The 21,809-nt window shown below is 52.8% G+C and overlaps 1 protein-coding gene across 1 annotated transcript in view; it reads left to right on the top strand.

Annotated features, from left to right (window-relative positions):
• The window catches only part of arid1aa (AT rich interactive domain 1Aa (SWI-like)), a 67,177-nt gene that overhangs the window by 38,207 nt on the left and 7,161 nt on the right, over positions 1 to 21,809 (top strand). The window contains exons 5-14 of the mRNA XM_036538081.1: positions 11,429 to 11,669; positions 12,123 to 12,212; positions 12,372 to 12,542; positions 13,548 to 13,854; positions 16,096 to 16,238; positions 17,241 to 17,338; positions 17,636 to 17,845; positions 18,324 to 18,528; positions 21,271 to 21,403; positions 21,507 to 21,682. Coding sequence (XP_036393974.1) covers positions 11,429 to 11,669; positions 12,123 to 12,212; positions 12,372 to 12,542; positions 13,548 to 13,854; positions 16,096 to 16,238; positions 17,241 to 17,338; positions 17,636 to 17,845; positions 18,324 to 18,528; positions 21,271 to 21,403; positions 21,507 to 21,682 — 1,774 coding nt within the window. The remainder of the gene's footprint in view (positions 1 to 11,428; positions 11,670 to 12,122; positions 12,213 to 12,371; positions 12,543 to 13,547; positions 13,855 to 16,095; positions 16,239 to 17,240; positions 17,339 to 17,635; positions 17,846 to 18,323; positions 18,529 to 21,270; positions 21,404 to 21,506; positions 21,683 to 21,809) is intronic.

The following is a 21,809-nucleotide window of genomic DNA, read 5'->3' as shown; positions in this document are numbered from 1 at the left end:
ACCTCCGCTCGGCCTGCCGCCGCATCGTGGGCTGGGTTAAAGTCCCCGATTCGCTCAGTGTCGCACCCACTCCGCTACCTCTGTTCCCCCGTTTGCCCCTGCTCTCTCCTTCCCCTGGCTGAGCGCAGAGGGGAGTTGGTTGAGCGGCTGAAACGGGCGCATTTCTCCCCCCAGAACCCTGCCTCTCTCGCCCCTCTCCCTCCGCCGCTGTGTAACTCTGCTTTCATAAGAGCGCTCTCTCCGCTCGACCTTGTTTTGCGGAGCTGCGCTATTGCAGTATTCAGCGTCTGGGGCGTGTTTCCTGTTTCTATTCTGGTCCCGTGGCTCATGGGCCTGCATTTCCTGTGTGCGTGGTCTTATTCAGATTCCGGGGCCTGCCTGCCTGGCCTGTCTGCCTGCCTGCCTGCCTCCCACTTCTCCACTCCAGTCAGCTTTCGCTCCCTCTCCCTCTCTCTGTCTGCCTCTCCTTTTCACCGAGGCGCAGAATTCTTCCAGGGAAGGAACTGAGTCAGAGGGAGCTGGAGAACAGCAGGACCGGCCGAATGAGCTGGATGGAGAGAGGCAGAGGAATGTATCAGGGTTTTAGGGAGATTTAGAAATGCAGCGCTGAATCACTCCCCTCCTCTCGCCTCCCTCCTCTCTGTGTTTCTGAGGGCTGTGCTGCTGCGCTGTCTGCTGAGGAACCGATGGCTGCCACATCAGCCTCTGATTCGTTTAAGGGTTTAAAAGGGGTGGCAGTGTGGCATAGTGGTTAAGGAGCAGGTCTCGTAACCGAAAGGTTGCTGGTTTGATTCCCTGCTGTAGCGCTGCACTGCTGCTGTACCCTTGAGCAAGGTACTTAACCCAGAATTTCCCCAGTAAATATCCAGCTTCCACCTTCCACCTTCAGGAAGAAGAGATGTAGGCTCAGTGCACTGTGTGTGTGTGTGTGTGTATGTGTGTGTGTGAAGTGGGTGTAATTGTGCGTGATTGTGTGTCAGTGTGCATGTGCGCATGAGTGTGTGTGTGTGCGATTATGTTCAGATATGTGGTGGGTTGGCACATGTGATCATCATTTTGCTGCCTGGCTCTGTAGAAAGCTCGTTGGTCATTGGCTTGCTTTGTCCTGCCGTGCTGGAAAAGGCCCTCCAGGCCTCCCTGAAAGAGCAGCAGCTCCTGTCTGTCCAGCTGAAGGCCTGGGTCAGGAGGGCAGTACCTCTGCCTCTGTTGGAAGCATAGCAGGGGGAGGAGTTCTCCGGGTCAGTCAGGCCCCGCTCCCCGGGATGCTGGCAGTGGCCCGAAATTCAGCGGCGGTTAAGTGGGTGATGGCGGTCTGTGGGAGTCTCACCAGGCCAGCCGCGGTTGTGTCATGACTCCGCTTGGCTGCTTCTCCAGCGGTCCCCAGGGTTAAGTGCAGCAACCCTGGAACCCCCCCCCCGTCTCCTTCTATCTCTCTTTCTCTCTCCCTCTGTCTGTCTCTCCTTCTGCCTTTCTCTGTATCTCTCTCTCTCCCCTCTGTATTGCTCTCCTATTCCATCTCCTTCTCTCTCTGCTTCTCTGTCTCCCTTTCTTTCTTTCTCTCTCTCTTCATTGCTTATTTCTGCCTCTCTCTGTCGCTCTCTCTCTCTCTCTCTTTCTCTCTGTCGCTCTCTCTCTCTCTCTCTGTCTCTCCCCCTCTGTATCGCTGTCCCTCTCTCCCTCTCTTTGAAAGCTCACAGAGATGTAAGCACAGCACAATGAAGGCACTTTGCACAAGTCGGCTCTGTGATAAAATCTAAAGAGAGCAGCGTCTGTCTCCAAGTAACCGGCCCCACGCTTTTATTTTCTGCTTGTTTGGCAGAGGCCCACACCGAGAGTGACCTGCCGAGCAGCCCTGGGATACACATGCAGATCATAGTGCACAAATGCAGATCACACACACACACACACACACACGCACACCACAGGCACTGACTGCCCAGCCTAGCCATAGCAGACGGTGATGATTCACACTGACGCGATTCAGCTGATACCTGTGGTAGCTTTCAGACCTGGTCCAATATCTCTGGTCCCAAAACTAAAGTCAGTGGTCAGCTTGCATTAAACCGCTGATTGGGTATCTGTTTAGCTGTGCTGTACTTTACATATTCTTCCTCTTCCCTCTGCGTCTCGTAAAGTAGGCCTTTCATGCCTAGTGGAGCCTGAAATTTGGCGGTTACACCTCCACTTGCTGTGTTTTCTCAAAAGTGAGAGTGCTTCTTGATGGGGGTAGTTATTATTTTAAAGCTTTTGGCCCAGGTGGGATTTGAGCACATGATGAGGATGTCTATACAGAGGGCATCCGTGGGAAATGTACCCCGATCCCTCTGGGGGCTGGAACTCGTTCCCCGTTGTCCGTGGGTTCAGATCTACCTCCCTCTGAGCTGCGGAGTGTTGCTTGGCTTTGGCACAGCGAAGGAACGAGGTTGGCAGAAAGTGCCGGAGCCCCCTCTGTCCACACACAGAGGCACGGACAGCACGGTTTCACCCCGCTGTCTGTTTCCAAAGCAGATGAAGACTCTCTGGGGCCTGGCTTCCGTTTCGGTACATCACCCATTACGTTCAGCAGGATATAAAATTAAGCCCTTCTCAGGGGTTCAGTGGCAGCAGTGTTGTGTGTGTTTGAAACCCACCACCTCCTGGTTGTAATTGTGTCCCCCATCCCACCCCCGCCCCGGCATTCTGAGAGCACAGCCGCCCATATAGCGCATTTATCCTCTCTGGCCATAAACACACGTGTGGGCCTGTCTGTGTGACCGTGGTTTTATCTGTCTGTGCGTGTGTATTGAGTCTGTGGCCGTTTGATGGCCGCTCCTGTGTGTGTGTTTTTGTGCGCGTGTGCCGGTGTGTAAACTGCATTGTAAAGCACACCGGGTCCTGATGGAGGCGTGGGGGTGTGGACGTGGAGGCGGAGGGGGGGGAGTTTCAGTCGCCGGGACCTGGCTCTTCCGGCTCTCCGGTGGAATGGGAGTGCCCTCTTATGGTGGAGATCCGCTCTGCAAAGCAGAGAGCGGCACTGAGAGAGCCGATGCAGCCCAGCCTGCTCGGAATAAAACCACGGACAGACCCGGGAGCGCTTGCGTTTTCAGCCCGTCCACGATCCGACCCGCCCGTTTCCCCATGGTGCACCTCCTGGTACCCTCCACGTCCCTGGAGAAGGGGTCAAACAGTAGAGCTACACCGGGCGCGCTCAGAATTAGCTGCGAGCCGAGGACCGCAGATGGAGAATGAACCTCCGCCGCTGTGAAAATGGAGCAGATTTTGTTTGGGTGGCAGGGATTATGTGGCAACCCATAGAGGGGCCTGTTTGGAGTCCTGGTGTGTGACTGTAAGCCTCTGCAGAAAGGTTTGTCCGGCCATCTGAGCTCCCCCTGCTGTCCAAAGCCCAGTGTGCTTATATAGACAGCAGTCTGGGAGGAGGTCCTACCTTTAGTTAAAGTAGCTCTGCTGGAAAGCCTTGGGTTTTGACTCTGGGCATGCGGACCTTGGCTCCTGATCGGTGTGAAGGTGAGAGAGTGAGTGAGTGTGTGATAGAGAACAGTGGGCCCTGGCAGACCCTGTGCTTCTAGGAACAGCCAGTTCAGATGCTGCTGTCCTGCACCGGCCGGCTGTGGTCCAGCTGGATTCGGGGCACAGGGCAGACTGGGCCCTGTGGAGCGAGTGAGAGAGCCGCAGTCTGGCCTACCCAGCTGCTGAAAGCCCCTCTCCCTCTCTGCATTCTCAGAAGGTGCGGATGCTGCAGATGTGCGGCTCCCCAGCAGTCTGACAGCCCTGTGCAGTTTACGCTCATTGCACAGTTTGTGCCTCGCACTCAGCTGCCTCCCTTTCCTGCCTAAGATGGCTGCCGTTGCCAGGGTCATGTGACTCCAGGGACACCATGTGACTTGATGAAAGATGGCAGGCGCTTGTTCTTTTGCGGGCAAAAGAAAAAAAAAAAAGGTGCAGCACTGAGCTCAAACCGTCTCCAGAAACAAGCCCCTGTCTGCGCTCCTCAGACGGCTGACATTGACGCCGTGATTGAAACGCCACAGCGGATTACCGAAGACCGATTCCCGCCGTGACACGGCAGTTAAAGGGACAGCTCTGTGACGTGGGAAATCGCTCTGGGAAATGGGGTGCCTGTGTGCCGAGGTCCCCGAAAGCTTTTAACCCCTTTCCCCGTGCCTTATTTCCTCCGAGTGGGCGAGCTTCCTGCCGCTGGCCGGAGCGGCGGCTCAGAGTGGCGTGTCTTGTGATTTAGTACCCAGCATGCCTCCAAATCTGAGAGCACCTAAAGACTTATTGAATATTGCTTACAAGGGGGCTAGACGGCCGCTATTGGGATGGAAAGATAAAACAAATTGGATTTTCAATCCCGCTTCACGAAAAGCCATTTAGCTGAATTTTTTTTCCTCCCCTCTCCTTTTTTTGCCAGTCTAATATTACCCAGGACTTGAAGAGGTATGTGGGTCATTATTCACAAAGACTCAGTTGTCTCTATTTTTAGTGTCTTGACTCTGGATGAGAGGACGAACACGGCTGAAGGCTGCCGGGTTCTGAGAGAGGAATCGAGCGAGGGAGAGACGACTGGGATGACTGGGTTAGTTGCGTGTGTTTGTGTGTGTGTGTGTGTGTGTGTGTGTGTGTGTGTGTGTGTGTGTCTGAAAAGTCCAGCCTGAGCTCTGGGAGTTTAATTAAAAGGAGCGCAGAGCAGGAGAGATAGCTGAAGTCTGCCTGAGCTTCCTGTAACAATGACAGGCCTCTCTTTGTAGGAATTGACTTGGCTGTGACCCCTGAGTCAGAGAGAGAGAGAGAGAGAGAGAGAGTGAGAGAGAAAGGGAGAGAGAGAGAGCAAAGAGGGGGGTGCAGTGTATGCCTGTTGGGGGGGGGTGTCTCTGTCAACACACGTGGAGCAAAAAAATGCAGTAACCATGGCAACTGCAGAGACGCCTTTCTTTTTTTTTTTCCCCCTCCTTGCCTGGAGAGGACAAATGAGCATGTCAATCTGTGTGTGTGTGTGTGTCTGTGTGTGGTGCAGTAGGAATCACCAGGGAAAGGTGCCAAGCCTGGTGGGAGAGAGGGAATGAGGCAGGGAGAAGTGAGTGAGCGAGTCAAGACCCCGGGCCTCTGGCCATTGTCCTACAGCAGGAGTGCTGGGATTGTGGGGGGGGGGGGGGGGTTGTCCCTCGTGTGGTGACAGAAGAGACCTCAGGCATCCCCTCCGTCCGCGTCTCTCTCCCTGTGTATCCCGTTTCGGGGCTGGCCGCGTTCCGGGATTCCCAGATGACGGCCCGCGGGCCTCACAGTGACGGGGTCCGCGCTGGCCGGTCCAGCGCTCTGGGGGTACATGTTGATTTCATTTTCGGGGCGCTCCACAGCAGCTGCCTTTTTCTGCAAATTGCCTGAATCACTGGAGTCGATAGTATGCTGTACAAAAAAGCAAAACGGAACCACAGAAACAGCACAGGCAGTCCAGAGCTTTGCAGGCTACCTTATCAGCTAGATTACTGTGGCATCTGTATCTGAAAACGTAACACAGTGCCGATAGTCGGTGTTAAGGTACTCTGAGTCTGAGAACTCTTTGAGTGTAGGCCTGTGTGATTCAGGGCTTGGCACCCTCTCAGAAACACCTTGCCTGTGTTTTCCAGTGCTTGAGGCTGCAAGAGTAAGCCTGTTGTATGGTTGTGCAGTATGTGCCAATGTGTCCATATATGGGTGGGACTTGAGAGCAGGGTTGGGGTAGGAGGGTGGGGCCGGAAACACAGCCCTGACCCAGTTGGTTCCTTTCTCACGTTTGTTGATGTTGTCCGCAGCCGAAAGAGGGCGAATGCTGCCGCCTCCTTCCCTGCCCGGTGAAGAGTGACCAGCGTTCGTTGACTGGCACATGCAGTTGGGATGTAATTGCGTTTCTGGGGCGAGCTTGTGTAGTCAGCAGAACTGGGAGGCGGCCGTGCAGTATCGGGCTGAGAAAAAAAAAAATCAATGACTGCAGCATGTGAGGGCCGAAACTCTGTGTGTGTGTGTGTGTGTGTGTGTGTGTGTGTGTGTGTGTGTGTGTGTGTGTGTGTGTGTGTGTGTGTGTGTGTGTGTGTGTGTGTGTGTGTGTAAGACTGTGCGTGCGCAAGAGAGAGAGTGTGTGAGAAGCAAACACTCATTGTTCGGCTTGTCAGGGAGGAGGCAGGGTTTTTTGTGTAGCTTACACTGCTCCCCAGAGGGGATGGATGATATTTGGTTTCTTGTCTCTAAACACACACACACACACACACACACGCTCACTCTCACATCTAACCTACTGTGCATTGCCGCCAAAGCTTGGATGGAGTCTATTCAGGAGAAGACAGCTGATGAATATTCATGACTTGAATATCCCAGGGGCGGGGCCTGTGCGGTTTATCTCGGATGGCGGCGGGCTCATTTGCATTGTGAAATGTTGTGGTACCCCGCCCCCTCTTTGCGGAAGTGAAATCTCTGAGCGGTTTATGTGTGACCCACCCCCACGCAGGGAAAGGGAACTGAGCTCTGAGAGCTGCTCGGCAAACGGTCGATGGGGTGACGCGTTTCTCAGATGCGGGCCTCCTCCCTCCCCTGGGTCGATACGAGTCCCCACATCCAGCCACCATGTGCCTCACAGTCCTCAGCCAAACCAGGCCTCTCTGTCTGCCTCTCTCTGGCTTGTACTCTTTCATTCCTCTAGCTTTTTCATCCATCTTTCTCTTTTGTTTTTTTTTCTCTTTCTCTCATCTCCCTTTCTCGGTTTCCCTGTCAGTCTCTTTCTCCCTTGCTCTCTTTCTGTCCTCTAGCTTTTTCCTTCGTCTTTCTCTTTTGTTTTTTTTCTCTGTCTCTCTTTCTCTCATCTCCCTTTCTCGCTCCCTTTCCCCGTCAGTGCCTGTCTCTTCAGTACAGGCCGTGCAGTGGGTGGGAGTACAGCAGCTATCAGCGCAGCTCATTGCTGCCGGTCTCCTTTCCATGTGGCTGTAGGATCTCGATTATTCACTCGGGTTCACGAGTGGGCACTACAGTGACAAGCAATTCAAAAGGTTTCTCATCGTGCCCAGTAACAATGGAGAAGAGAAAAAAAACATCAATTAAACAATAGCTGTTTAAGTGTTGTGAATGTGCTTGCTCTGCTGAAGAACAGAGACGCTCTGGAGCTGGGCCTATAACCTTTAATCTCGTTGCTGAATCTCTTAATTTGTGCTCAAGAACACATGCAAAATGTAGGGGTGGGGCTGCTGTGAGCTGTCAATCACTCGTATAAACCAGTCAGAAGATGTCTCTCCATACCGAAATGCTGTGATTGGTTCAAACGTATTCTCCTCGCGCCACCGTCATTGTAAAACGGGGAATGATCCGTCTCAGAATGAATGGGAGTCGGAGACATGTACACGCTCTCTTCCTGTCTCTCTCTCTCACTCCCATGCTCCGCAGTTGGCCCCTCTAATTGAATCCCACTCTTTCCGTCGGCCTCCCGCTCTGACCCGGAAGGCTGACCCGCGGTCAGCTCGTCGGCGGCCGGGCTCGCTGGCTGCAGACAGGATGTGGAGTGCCCTCGGGCGGGAGCCGTGTGCGGCAGGCGGCGGGGGAGGCTCTGCGGGGGGGCCCAGCAGCCTGCGGGCGCTCTCGTAGTCAGGGCTGGGATCCTGTAGGCCCCCCCCATAGCCAGACGCGGGGGTCTCTGCAGTCCCATAGCCCTAATTTTGGTCCTCCCACAGCCACATGCAGGGGTCTCTGCCCCCCCATAGCCAGACCTGGGAGCTTTTAGGGCCCCCCATAGCCGGGCATTGGGGTCTCTGCACAGTCCCATAGCCAGGCCCGGCTTTAGCGCATTATCTGATGGCGCTCTCTCATGGCTTCATTGGTTTTCAGAGCACGCGCTGCACAGTGAGAGTGCTGGAAGGGATCGGCACCACCTCCCACGTACGTCTGTCTGTGTTCCACGCTTCTCCACGACACACAATAAAAAAAAAAATAATAATAATACAAAGTGAAGTTTTTTCAGATTGAGATTCAGGCCGCGTCCCTGTCCCTGTCCCTGTGCATTCTTGTGTCGTAGCTTAGCGCGTTTTTTTTTGCCATTTCGGTACGGAAAACGACTCTTGTCACACTGGCTTAACGACAGCGCTCTTTCCTGCCGGTGCATAATTTTTCAAATTTCCCAGGCCAGATTAAAAGCAGAAGCGGTCTGAAGTGGTTTGCAGGCTCCTCCAGCCTGCGAGGGCTGGGTGGCACTCGTCTGAGTGCGAGGACCTGTTTGATGAGGCCTCGCTGATGAAGTTCAAACAGAATGCGCTGATCAAATGCCTCCGCTTCCTGACGACTCTCCACGCCGCGCGAACGCAAGATGCACCACCCCTCCAGCATCAGACCGCTCAGAGCCAGACCTGCGTGGTGCACCATAGCGTAGCGTGCCCTGGTGTGGTGTGGTCTAGCTCCTGCCCTTAATGGAAGTGAACCACGTGCCCCCATTCAGAGACCCATTATGTGCGCTAATAAATCTTGATTTCACACCTCCAGAAAAGGTACACCGTGCTTTGACCGGGACACAAAGGGCCCCGCGCTGTTTTCGGAGGGCAGCCGTCGGGCCCTTCCTGTCGGGTTGTCATGTGGGGAGGATTCCCCGCTCTTAAGCCCGTCTCTGGCTGGCCTCTGCAGAATGAGGCATTGTTGGTGGCCACAATGGGCCATTGTTCACAGGACACTCCAATTCTAACTGGAGCCTGTTTCACCCTCCCTGCTGGGGGGGTGGGGGGTGGAGGGGTGGGGAGGGGGTTAGTATTCACACACTGCTGATGTGCTGTTACTGCTGCCTTTATCTCCCTCTCCCACACACACACATCCCCCCACACACACACACACACACACACACACACACAGTCCCATAAACGCAGACACATACTGTCACACCTATACTCATAAACACACACGCATGTGCGTACACACACACACTCTAATAAACACACTGTCTCAGACATGTTTTCATAAACACACACACACATACTTTCACACTTGTAAACAGATGCACACTGTCATTCACACACAGTCTTCCCCCCCATACATATGTGCACGCACGCATACACACACACAGACACACACCGTGTTCAGTCTGTGTCCTAGCATGTATATGGCAGTGTGTAGCCGTGCCTTGCTCTGGAACATGCAGTCAATACCCAGCATTCAGTCTCGGGCACACACTGAACCCCCTCAGCTCCGTCAGTGAGTGGGGGGTTTGTTTGTGTGCTCTGAACATTCCGGATGTTTCTCTGTGCCACACTGACACCTTGGACCGTCTCGGTGCCCTGACAGTGAATGGGGCTCAGGACCGGGGGGGGGGGGGGGGGGCAGCTCCCTCGGCTCAGCCTCCAGTGTCACATGGCAGGTCTTGTGATGCCTGGGGGGGGAGGGTTCGTGTCCAGAGCTCATTGTGCAGATGTGAGGGCCCTTTAGTGGGTTTTAAGCATGACTGAATGAAGATGGAAAAACTCTTTTTATCAATAGGGTTTCCTCTGAACTGACTCGGTCCTTAACACCACACATGTGTACCAGAGCTAATGTGGTGGAGAAGGGGGGCGTAATTCCGAATTTGTTTCAGTTATGAATGAGCGTTGTCTAAGAAAGCGTGGTGGATTACTTGGCTTACATGAACCATGCACAAATCAGATTGATGGTGATGATCTTGGTTTACTAGCTCTGATAATCTGCAGGAGAGGAAACGGTGTCTTGTCCGTCTCAGTTTTCCAGTGTAGTTGCTGTCCGGATTTCCGTTCTACACTGCTGATTGGCAGTTGAAGGGAGTGTGATCACAAGAGCTAGAGCTAGCAGTGTTTTTGTCCATGCACTTGCTGATCTGAGCGCACAGCTCAGGCTGGGTGTGTGGAGCTCGGCTGATCACGCCACAGCGCTGTGGTCTACGCGGCTGATCAGGCCTTTGCCCCACCCACATCAGCAGGGGCACGGGCTCACCCCTTTCTCACCCCGCTCTCACTCCGCTCTCTTGCCCTGATCCCTTTCCCTGTTCTTGCCCTTTTCTCACCCTCTTCTCATCCCTTTCTTACCTTCTTCTCATCCCTTTCTCACCCTCTTCTCATCCCTTTCTTACCTTCTTCTCATCCCTTTCTCACCCTCTTCTCATCCCTTTCTTACCTTCTTCTCATCCCTTTCTCACCCTCTTCTCATCCCTTTCTCACCCTCTTCTCATCCCTTTCTTACCCTCTTCTCATCCCTTTCTCACCCTCTTCTCATCCCTTTCTCACCTTGTTCGCTGCCCCGTTCTCGCTCCTGTCATAGCCCCGGGCCCACTGCCTCCAGATAAACTCACGGCTTGTGTGTTTAACCGTGCGCTCCGCCCCTCCGGTGCTGTGCGGTGTTTTCACGCTGGGCGCCAGTCCCCGTAGGCAAGGCTGGCGCGAGAGAGAGCGAGAGAGCGAGCGAGCGAGCGAGTCTGAATGAGCTCCAGCTCTGATTGCCGTCCTCCTGTCACTCTCTCCAGGGTTCCTTCGTCAGGTCACGTCCCAAAAATAGCAGCGGGCTCCGTTTCAAGCTGAAAACCGCCGGCTTCGGGGCTACAGCCAGCCTCCGGAGTGCCAGATTTCTATGGGAAATTTCTGGCCCCCTTCCAATGTTTTTCTTTTTTTTCCCCCCCGCCTTCCTCAGCCACCTCCCCCCCCCCCCTTCTGATCTGACTGGCAGATGATCTCGCAACACTGGGAAACACATGGGGAAGTCTGTGAGGGAGGCATTCAGAGCACACGCGTGCCCTCTCACACACACACACACGCTTCCCTCCAGCTCTAGCGCTCCTCTGCAGAGAGTGAACAGGTGGCAGAGAGAGCAGAGTCCTCGGGTGAGTTCACCAGCAAGGCGGGCCTGGGTTCACCCCGGTACCCTGCTCTCCGCCTCTGCCTGTACTTCGGTGCCCTGATTACACTGTGACACAGGCCTGTTGTCCTTTTTTTTGAAAAGGTGAAATGTTTTTGTTCTGACAGCTTTATGCACTGCGATCTTGAACTTTTACTCCCCGTCCAGATTGTCTTGCCAGTGTTCGATTTCTAGCTCCCTGCTTAATGCACGGTTTTAGGTACACCTCCCACGTTCTCTGTTCTACTCTCTGTGAAGACAGGGCATCTGGCAGCTTTGGCAGGAATTTCATGTTTCTACATCTTTTTTTTTTTTAATCCTGATTTGCCGGATCCTTCAGCATTGCCTCCACACTTGACTCAGAACATATCCTCTTCACCTCTGCCTTTGGGTGCTGATACTTAACCTGCTCTTCACCTGAAAGGAGCTGTTTGTGTGAGCGGCAGAATGCGAACAGCGCTCACTCTACAGAACTGTCTGTGGCCCTGGAGAAGTGTGCCTGCCCAGCAGCCGCTGAAAACAAAAGCCCCGGCTGCCGTTACCCATAACTCCCTGTGTAATGACACCCCCTCTCTTCTCTTCTCTTCTCCCCCCCCAGGATCTGTCGGGGTCCATCGACGACCTGCCCACGGGCACCGAGGTTGCCCTGAGCCCGGGCGTCAGCACCTCGGGCGTGTCCAGCAGCCAGGGCGAGCAGAGCAACCCAGCGCAGTCCCCCTTCTCGCCCCACACCTCCCCGCACCTGCCCGGTATCCGTGGCCCCTCGCCCTCACCCGTGGGCTCGCCCGCCAGCGTCACGCAGTCCCGCTCGGGCCCGCTGTCCCCGGCCGCCGTGCCAGGTGAGAGGGCGTGGCACGTGCACACACGTGTGTAATGGTGTACTATAAATGCGCACCACAGTATCCGGCTGGGAGTGTGGCATAGTGGTAAGGAGCAGGGCTTGTAACCTCAAGGTTGCTGGTTCGATTCCCTTGGGCAAGGTGCGTAACTCAGAATTGCCTCAGTAAATATCCAGCTGTATAAATGGATAAAACTGTAGCCTACTGCATGTAAGTTGTTCTTGATAAGGGTTTCTGCTAAATGACAGTAATGTAAGGTAATGTAATGGGCACAAAATGTAATGTACTGTAATAGACATAACAGATAAATGCGTGCGCAGACACAACACGCAGTATAGACACAGCACAGCGCAGATGCATCACACCATAGCTACGGCACAGATGCATGACCGTACACCAGCGCAGCACCTGGAGTTTGTTGTGTGTCTAACTTGGAGTGGTTTGGTTCTGCAGGGAACCAGATGCCCCCCCGACCTCCCAGTGTGCAGTCGGACGGAATCCTGCACTCTTCCATGAACCAGTCTGCGATGGGCCAAGACAGAGGTGAGCGTTCGGGGCTCGCCTCAGGGAGCCTTAGAAAAAAAAAAAAAAAAAAAAAAAACGTTATTTATTTGGCATTCATCGAATGGTGTGGGAGCGTGTGTTGGCCGTGTGGGGGCGTGGTTTGGTGATGTCCCCTTGGTCTGCCCTCCCCCTTGCCAGGGTTCATGCAGAGGAATCCACAGATGCCTCCTTACGGGTCGCCACAGCCTGGCTCCGCCTTATCTCCACGCCAGTCCTCAGGGGGCCAGATGCATGCTGGGATGGGACCGTATCAGCAGAACAACTCCATGGGCAACTACGGGCCTCAGGGTGGCCAATACGGGCCGCAAGGTGAGCAGGGGGGGTGGGGGCAGGGGGTGTACATGTACCCCTGGGAGGAGAGGAATGGAGAGGTTTGGACTGTCCATAATACAACCCGCCATACGGGCAGCTCTGGAAATACCGCCTCTCAGTTTCTCCTCACATTTTTGCAGGAGTTGTCAGAGGCAGCTGCTGCTGAGATGTTCTCAGCGGATTTCTTTTGGTACAGGAATTTCTGTCAAAATATGAAAAATCCCTTTTTGGAATGAATAAGGGTTTTTTTTTTTTTTTTCCTTTTTCCTTCGATGATAATGTACACCTGCTGGATGAATCGCGTTGTAGACGCCACGCGTAAAAAGCGAACACAATTCAGCCATGAAGGCACGGTGGGAAACGGCGGTAACCGAAGAGCCGCTGCAGTTGACCCAAACAAATGCGTATTATGACTGACTGAGAGGTTTTTCATTTGTCCTCTGACATCCGTAACCGCGTCTGAAAGGCACCCTGGGAACTGTACGGCTTTGAGGTGGCTTAAGTAAAAATATTCATACACCGCCGTCCCCGGGAGCTCCTTTCTCCACGGGCTTTCAGAGGGACCGAGATGAAAGGATAAACATCGCTCCTCCAACCAAACATCCAAACCTTCCTCCTTCAGAGGGCCCGTGTGAGCGGAGAGAATTCGGCTATTTTTAGGAGAGGAAGAGGGCCAGGCTGACGCTGTGGTGCTTCTGTTAGTGAAGTCAGTGGGTGCTGACTGAGCATGTGTGGGACAGAGGGCAGCGCGTCTGCATGAAGGCCTTCAGCCCCCAGCAGCCTCTGTGCAGCCTGAGCTGTTGTAGCTGTTACACGCCATTCACAAACCTGCAGTAATCCAGCACAACACAGTTTCACTAATCATGGTCTCACTTTAGCAGTGTTAATAATCCATTTTGTACCTATTGTGCAGAACATGTTTCTTGGCATGGTGAAAAGGGGGGGGGTGTGCTTTGAGGCGCCAGCTCCTCATGTGTGTCTCCCCCCTTCCTCATCCTGCAGGTTACCCCCGGCAACCAGGCTACAGCGGCATGCCCAATGCCAGCTACCCGGGTCCCGGCATGGCCGGGGGCATGAACCCCATGCCGGGGCAGGGAGGGGGCCCTCCCTACGGGGGCATGCCCCCGGGCAGGATGGGCCCTGGGCAGATGGGCGCCCGGCCCTACGGCCCCAACATGGGCCCCAACATGGGCAGCATGCCCCCGCAGGTGGGCTCAGGGATGTGCCCTCCCCCGGGCAGCATGAACAGGAAGGCACAGGAAGCCGCGGCCACCGCCATGCAGCACGCTGCCAACTCTATACATAACAGGTAGGTGCGAGCGCGGGAGCGTGTGCCACAGCTCCACACACAGCAGCTACACGGGTGCACTTGGAGGGGGGGAAAGTCTGCTCTTCGCTAACTCCGCTAGGCCTCGGCGGGGCCGTGCACATGCCCAGAGCCATGAGACCTTGAGCAGAGGATGAGATGTCTTTGCACTGGCAGGGATAACAGTCTTTAGCTGTAAAAATTATTTTATGGCTGTCTGTGCTCAGATCATTGGACTTAAACACTTTATTTTGTAGGCTTTGCGTATTTGCAGGTAGCTGTAAAGGGAAACTTGGAGAAAGAGGCCACACTACAGGAACCTGTGTGGTGCTTGTATCTTGGCCCTGTTGGTTTCTCACAATCTCCGTTCTCTGTTAAAGGTCCGTAGCTGGAGTGAGAGGAGGGGGTTAGCCCAGGGAGAGTGCAGCCAGAGGGGGGAGAGAGGTGTAGGCACAGGCAGGCTGGCAGGAAGGAGGCAGGAGAGCTGTGTGCGTGGCTTGGAGGTGAGGCGAGTCCGGCGACCACGCAGGGGCAGAACGAGGGAGAGGGAGAGGGAGAGAACCACAGCTTCAACCGCGAGTTCAGATTATTCAGCCTCACAGAGCCTCGGACTGGGGAGAAAACATCTGCAGACAATACATAAACATCAGTTTAACTACCCAGCTTGATTGAAGAAGTCGTTTCTAACATCCAGGCTTGCCAGGTCTTCTAGTATGAGCCATGGGGCTGTCCAGTATGAAACACAGGGCTTGTTTTCAGTTCACTCCCTTTATTCTCCTCCTGTTGCTGGTGCTTAAATGAAATGGCTGGTGTTTTCGATGTGTCTCGCGGAAGAAAAACAGTCCAAATGTAAATTTGAAGAAATTTTTTGAGCTAATTCTCTTGTTTACCTTTTGAACTTAAGTTAAACATTGACTGTTAATCTTCCCTCGGTAACTGTTCAGTTGAATAGCTTTCCGGTATGTGATGTAGCTCATGCCAGTTTCTTCTTGGCAAGGGCCAGGGTGCTGTATTTAGCTGCCTTTGAGAGGCTGCTGTCTCTATCTGAAGCTGTGTCTCTGCATGTGTCTGAAACGACCACCGAGTTACTAAGCTTACTTAAGCAACTTACTTGATACGGTGATAAGTGGCGTAGTGGTAAGGAGGAGGGATCCTTGTTCGATTTCCCACAGGGGCACTGCTGCTCTACCCTTGGGCAAAGTACTTAATCCACAATTGCATTAGTACATATCAAGCTGTATAAATTAATAAAATTGTAAACTATATAATTTGCTCTGGATAAGAGTGTCTGCTAAGTGGCAGTGTAATGCTGATGTTTTATAGATAATCATTATTATTTACTTCCTAAGAATTATAATTAATTAGAAGGACAGTGAGCTGGACATCGGTATGTTGTTCAGAGGCATATGATCACATGGTGCGTGTGGCACGGTAGTCTTTGGTTAATCTGGAGCTGAGGCATGTATGCATTGAGCAGTGAGATGAATGAGTTCTTGTGCAGCCGGATCAGAGAGAGGAGCTGTGGTAGGCAGGTGGAGGTGCTGCTTGGTGTGGGCACAGCGCAGTGGTATTGCAATTTCACACTGACGGTAGGAAGCAGTTTTTTCAATCAGAAAGTCATAAATGTGTGCTTATATCTTAGCGGGATTCACAGTGGAAGCAGAGCCCTGCAGAGTGTTGAAGGTCAGGCTTGATGTATTCCTAGATGAACTCTAGACTATAGGCAGAAGCTAGGTGGGCTGAATAGCTTGTGCTCATTGTTAAACTTCTTGGTGTTGTTAATGTGTGTGATAAACTGAAGATATTCTCTTTGTTTCTTTGAGAGCTGCAAAATAATGCTCAGCTAATACCCGCAGAACAGGTCATGCTATAATGGTTTACTTGAATATTCGTAGCTGAACTTGGTGGGTAGGTAGTGAAATGTAACAAAATGGCAAAGTACAGCCCCACACAACCGTGGGTGATGAGCCCTGTGCTGAACGGCATTTAACATGTAATGTACAGCATAAACCGTTTTCCTAGCATGTAAATAAAACGTCAGGTTTTGATTTTGTTGGCAGCTTCTGCTGTTTAATGTGTAGTTCCTCTACGTTTGCGCCATGTGACGCCACAGAGCCGATGTTGTTCATTTCACCCAGCGTTGGAGAGAATGTTCTGTGAAGTCACAGAGCCGTTGTGATGTTCTGTGTGACCTGACAGTGAAGAGAATCTCACGCTCTGCCTCCCCCTCCCCTCCCTCTGCAGGCCGCCCGGTTACCCCAGCATGTCTCCCGGCGTGATGGGCACTGGCTCTCCTTACACCCCCACCATGAACAGCATGTCGGGCATGATGAACCCCCAGGGCCCCCCGTACCCCATGGGCGGGAACATGGCCAACAACACCGCAGGTGAGTACCGCCGTGGCCCCGCCAGACAGCGCCGTGCCCGGTGTCCAGGATGAAAGGAATGAAGGTGTTAAGTCACTGGATGTGATATGCTTGGATAGCTCCGATACCCATGGGTGGGATGTGATACTCTCAGAAGAGCCCTTAGAGTGAGCAGAATGCACTGCAATGAATGATCAGTGGGTGGCTAGCAAGTGCAAAAATTTTTCCAGTCATTTGAATTAAGAATTTCATTTTTGTGTTCCAGTCCTATTGGCCTGTATGAAAGCAAAGCATGAGTTTGGTCGATCAAGGATACTGTTCAATCCATATCCTTAACCATGGAAACCTGGTCGTGCAGCACTTCTGATATTGTTGACTCCTTATGGTTTTTTGCTTTTGTTGTAGTCTGCCTCGCTTGTAAGTCGCTTTGGATAAAAGTGTCTGCCAAATGAATAAATGTAAACGTAAATATAAAACTTACGTTATCTCTTAACCGTAGAGTGCAAGCTTTTGTGTTTTTGGAAAATTTATCAGTAAAATAAGCAAGAATTCAGCAAAACTGTATCACTGGTAAAAACTGTATTGTCTGCAGAGCTTAGCCAGAGCTTTCCCTATTGCAAGTGCCGCAGTTTCAGCTACAGTGCTTTTCTGAACGGCTGTGCAAATGAAATCACTTACAATGTTTGAGATATTAGCCTTGATTATGTCCAGTGTAAAACCAACAGTTGGACCCAGCTGAACAAGGGGAAAACGAGCATCTCGTGCCACTGACAGCGTCGGTTTACAAGCACTGCTTTATTGCTCCGTGAACAGCGTATGTCCCATTGTGCGTGAGTTAGTCTGCTGCGGTTGTTATCATGAAGGGCAGAGTGCTGTGATCAGACAGGCTGCACCTCGACCTGTAAGGCCATGGCAGGCAGCTGGCTGGGCTGATTACAGCCACTCCCGCGTTTCTCAGAGAATGATTTGCTGCCAGGTGGATTTTGATTGATTCTCGCCCCCCCCCCCTCTCCTGCCCTCCAGGTATGGCTCCGAGTCCTGAGTTTGGCCTCGATGTGAAATTAAATCAGAAGATAAACAACAAAACAGACGGGACTCCGAAACCTGAAACGAAATCCAAGGTAATTGGCTGAAATCGACAGGCCAGTGACACCCTTTGGTGGTATTTGCGTTGTCACAGATAATAAAAAAAAAAAAAAAGTCGCACAAGGTGGATGCTGGTCAAGCAGCGTGGTACGTTAGAGAGTAGATTAACTTATAAAGTCGGATAGCTTTAACTCAACTCTGAGGTTTCTGTAACAGAGTAAAGCAAAGTCCCCTTGGATTCAGGCTAATGTTACATTTGGGTGCCCTGTGGGAACTGACCTGCCTCTTCCTCCTCGTCCTCCCTCTCCTCCCCCTCCCTCTTTGTCCCAAAGAAGTCAAGCTCTTCCACGACGACCAACGAGAAAATCACCAAGCTGTACGAGCTAGGCCCGGAGCCGGAGAGGAAGATGTGGGTGGACCGCTACCTGGCCTTCATCGAGGAGAAGGCAATGGGGATGAATAACCTGCCCGCTGTGGGCCGCAAGCCGCTCGACCTCTTCCGCCTCTACGTGTCAGTCAAGGAGATCGGGGGCCTCACACAGGTGAGCGTGGCCGGCCAGAACAATGCCTGCGAGCACAGTACCGTTTTACTGATCTTTGTAATGAACCGAACGCACTGGCAATAGGGAGAATTATATAAGCGGTTTATTACATGGTCAGACTTTGTTATATCTTTAAAACATTTACTGCCACAACATTCAAAGGTTGACATTAAAACCTGCACTGGCACAATATTTAATTGAATATTACTCCGGTAAAGGTTTTCAGTGTAAACCTATTGATAACGAATGACAAAGCGATTCCGTATTTGGAATTCACTCGTCCTTGGTACGTCTTGTACGTAATTGATTTTGACATTTTGAAGTCATCAGCCACCCAGCAGTGACCTGACAGGCTGTGGGGGGTCTGGATTAGGGGGTGTCACTCGTTGACTCCTGCATTGTCGCATGGGTGACCAGTTGTCCCCCTTCCGTGCCAGTGGTTTAAATTGATCCCTCTCCCCCATGCCCGCCCGTCCAGGTGAACAAGAATAAGAAGTGGCGGGAGCTGGCGACCAACCTAAACGTGGGCACCTCCAGCAGCGCGGCCAGCTCGCTCAAGAAGCAGTACATCCAGTGTCTGTACGCCTTCGAGTGCAAGATCGAGCGCGGGGAAGACCCTCCCCCGGACATCTTCACCACCGACACCAAGAAGAACCAGCCCAAGATCCAGCCACCTTCCCCAGGTCTGCTCGACACTCTGCTCCCAGGCTTCGGCCTTCTGCCTTTGTGTTTACATTTATATTGTCATTAGACAGACTGTTATTCAGGGCAACATAGAGCTGAACAAAGGTTCAAAGGTGCAAACGTGCCTTTAAAGAGGCTAAATGTACAACAGCACAGACCACACCTGAAAATCTCTCTCTCTCAGACAGTGCTGTTATAGCTAATGCCATACCGACATCAGAGCAAGGGCCACAATAAAACAATTACAACCACTACTGTGAAAATGTCTGAAACATCATCAGTAATTTATAAGACAGGGCTAAATTTAAGGGTTATAACTTAAGAGTTAGTTAGTTGAGCCAAGATAAAAGTCTGATAAGGTGGGTCTTTGTGTCAAATTCTGTGTGTGTTGCTTTATTTGTATCCTGATATCTCAGTCAGGTCTCAGACTCTGCATTTATTACAGATACACATAATGTCATGTTTGCTCCTTCCTACCTCTTTTATCATTCATCATGTCTGTCAGCTGGCGTATTTTACTTTATGATATTAATGGAAATATGCGAAATGCGAGGATGAATTAAAGGCCATGCATCATCTGTGATGAACGAAGCAAGCCGCTTTCCTTAGCATGTGGGTGTCTTTTTGTATGGCTGTGAACCCGATTATTCATCCTGACAGTCTGCATTTTTCCCCCCTTTTATTGAACACGTTAAAGGCTCCCGGCCTTGGCTCTGGAAAGGGGGAGATCACGTTCTCAGGCTTGTTCGCCGTCAGAAGGTCTCTACTCCCTTGTGGTCTTCATAACGAGGCGTGAACTGTTTTTAGTGCAACTCTGTGCAAGACTTTGTCGCTGCAGGTCATATAGTTTAGTTACAGCAGAACAACTGCAGCTGCCATAATTTACTGCAAAGCATATACGTTCTACTGAGGGATGCATGGATGTGTTAAAATTTCGTGGCCTCCTGAGTGGTGCAGTCATCTCCCTCTGCAGGCTGAGCCCTATTGACCAGACAGCACTAGTGTGAGTCTAAAGTAGGTTATTAGCAGAGTATGACTGGAAGCCCACTGCAGTGAGATGTAATTGGTTTTGTCCTCCAGGAGTAGGAAGGGCTGAAACCAGCCAGTGTTCCTGGGGTTAGCACCGTGTCAGTGCCAGCTGTTTGCCAGGCAGTCGTACGGTGCTGAGGTGTGTGTGAGGCTGCTGAAAGTGCTGCTTCCCCAGCGGGCACCAGCTCTGCTGTGGTTATGGTGTGTGGGGGAAATGGCAGCCGGCATTGCGGTGGAGGGAACCGAAGGAGTCTTGCTTTAGCAGAGGTTCGAGGTGGGGGGTGTGGTCAGTCGTCGATTCCGAAAACAGTCGGGGTGGAAAAAGGGGAAACGTGAATAGGGGTCTTTCGCAGAGCTGTGTGTCAGAGCTCTGGCGCTGCCTGGCCTGGCAGACGCAGGCCAGGGACGCAGGGATACCCCTCTCTCTCTCCCTCCCTCTCCCCGGGTTGCAGGCCTGCTGCGGAGTGCTCCCGGGAGAGGGGAGGGGCGGCAGGGGACGGGGCGGTAGGTGAGGGAATTCCTCCAGCCGTAGTAGTGGGAGTGCCTGCCAGCCTGGGGTTAGCGACCCACTGGGCCCAGCCCCCCCTCCGCTGGGTACTGTGGCGGCAGTGGTGTCACTCCCCGGCTGAGGCCGTCAGAGGCCAGTCCTGCGGATATTTGTGCAGAGCCAGAAAACTGATGAATGGGGAAGGGGGGGGCGGGGGGGGTCTCCCTCCTGCTAGCTCGGTCTTGCGCTCTCTCTCTCTCTCTCTCTCTCCTTCCTCCACTCCCTTCCTGCCTCCTAAGAGGGAAATCCCTGCCCAGAAGGAGAAAGAGGAGGAGGGAGGGGAGAGAGGGAGAGGGGGAGGGGGAGGGGGAGGGAGGGCTAGCGTGTGTGCCGTGCACGATGCGCCAACATGTAAATAAATGTGACCTGCCAACGACCCCTTGCCAGTTAATGAATAGAAGGCATGAGTCATCAGACCGTGCATGCTAATAGTGAGAAGTCACGGTTGGTGGCGGGGTGGGCAAGAGCATGCCTGCAGACACACACACACACACACACACACAGGCTGGGGCGGGCGGTACACTGAGAGAGAACTGAGCTGGGATCAATGCCCCCCCCCCCTTCCCGTGGCTGCGTCCAGCCCTGTGGGGAACGGTTTGGCTCACTGGGGTGAGCTGAAGGACTGTTTCTATTCAGAGCCAGCGGAAGCCTCTTTCCCCCCCGTCTCCGCGCGTGGGATTTTTAAATGGAATTTGGGAAAAGCGGAGTGCCGGCGGGAGCCGTGGCCTCTGTTCGATCGGCACTCCGCAGGCTTTGTTGATGGGTTTCATCTGGGAGGTGCAAACACCCTGAGCGTTTGTTACACTTTCCATGATGTGCCTAGCTGGCGGAGGGAAACGCAAATCATTCACTCAAGTTTTTTTTTTTTTGAAGTGAATTATTAATCCCTTTCCAAGAATCCCGTTCATCAAACACGGTTTGATTCTGGTTTGTGGAGCGTTTCACGTGGGCTTGTGCTGGTTTGTTCCAGATGTGTTGATGCTAAGTGACTGATTCTCTAATAGATGACTCTCCTTCGTGACTATCTCCCAGCTTCACCCCAGTATTAGAGTGTCTGTGTGTCTCAGCTTCACCCTAATATTTGCGTGTGCGTGTGCGCGTGCGCGTGCGCGTGCGTGTGTCTCAGCTTCACCCTAATACTTAACTGTGCGTTTGTGTCCTGCAGCGGGCTCCGGGTCTCTGCAGGGTCCCCAGACCCCTCAGTCCACGAGCAGCTCCATGGCGGAGGGGAGCGACCTGAAGCCCCCGACCCCGGCTTCCACCCCGCACAGCCAGATGCCCCCCATGCCGGGGGTCAGGTACGCCCTCACCCTCCTCCCTCTGATCCGTATACCTGCAGCAGTGCCTCTGTCACAGGTACTGACCTCCCATCCCCCTTTCCGCCATCCCCACCCTTTGCAGGAGCAGTGTGGTGAGTCTGCAGGACCCTTTTGCGGACGGCAGTGACCCTGCCTTCCCCAGGAGGAACTCCATGACCCCCAACTCGGGGTACCAGCCCGGGATGGCCGGGACAGACATGATGGGCCGCATGGGCCCCTATGAACCCAACAAAGACCCATTCGGGGCTATGAGGAAAGGTGAGAGCGGCTTGTGGGGCAACTTCACATATAAACAGAAGCCAGATATGCAAAAAAACAATAAAATCTATTGAGATGCAGTTCAAATTGTTGTCTTTAAAATCAGTGTGTGTGTGAAAACATAACA

The sequence above is a fragment of the Megalops cyprinoides genome, chromosome 10 (genome assembly GCF_013368585.1).
Source record: "Megalops cyprinoides isolate fMegCyp1 chromosome 10, fMegCyp1.pri, whole genome shotgun sequence".
Classification (NCBI taxonomy): domain Eukaryota; kingdom Metazoa; phylum Chordata; class Actinopteri; order Elopiformes; family Megalopidae; genus Megalops; species Megalops cyprinoides.
The sequence above is the reverse complement of the archived record's forward strand: the minus strand, read 5'-3'. Positions and strand labels throughout refer to the sequence as shown.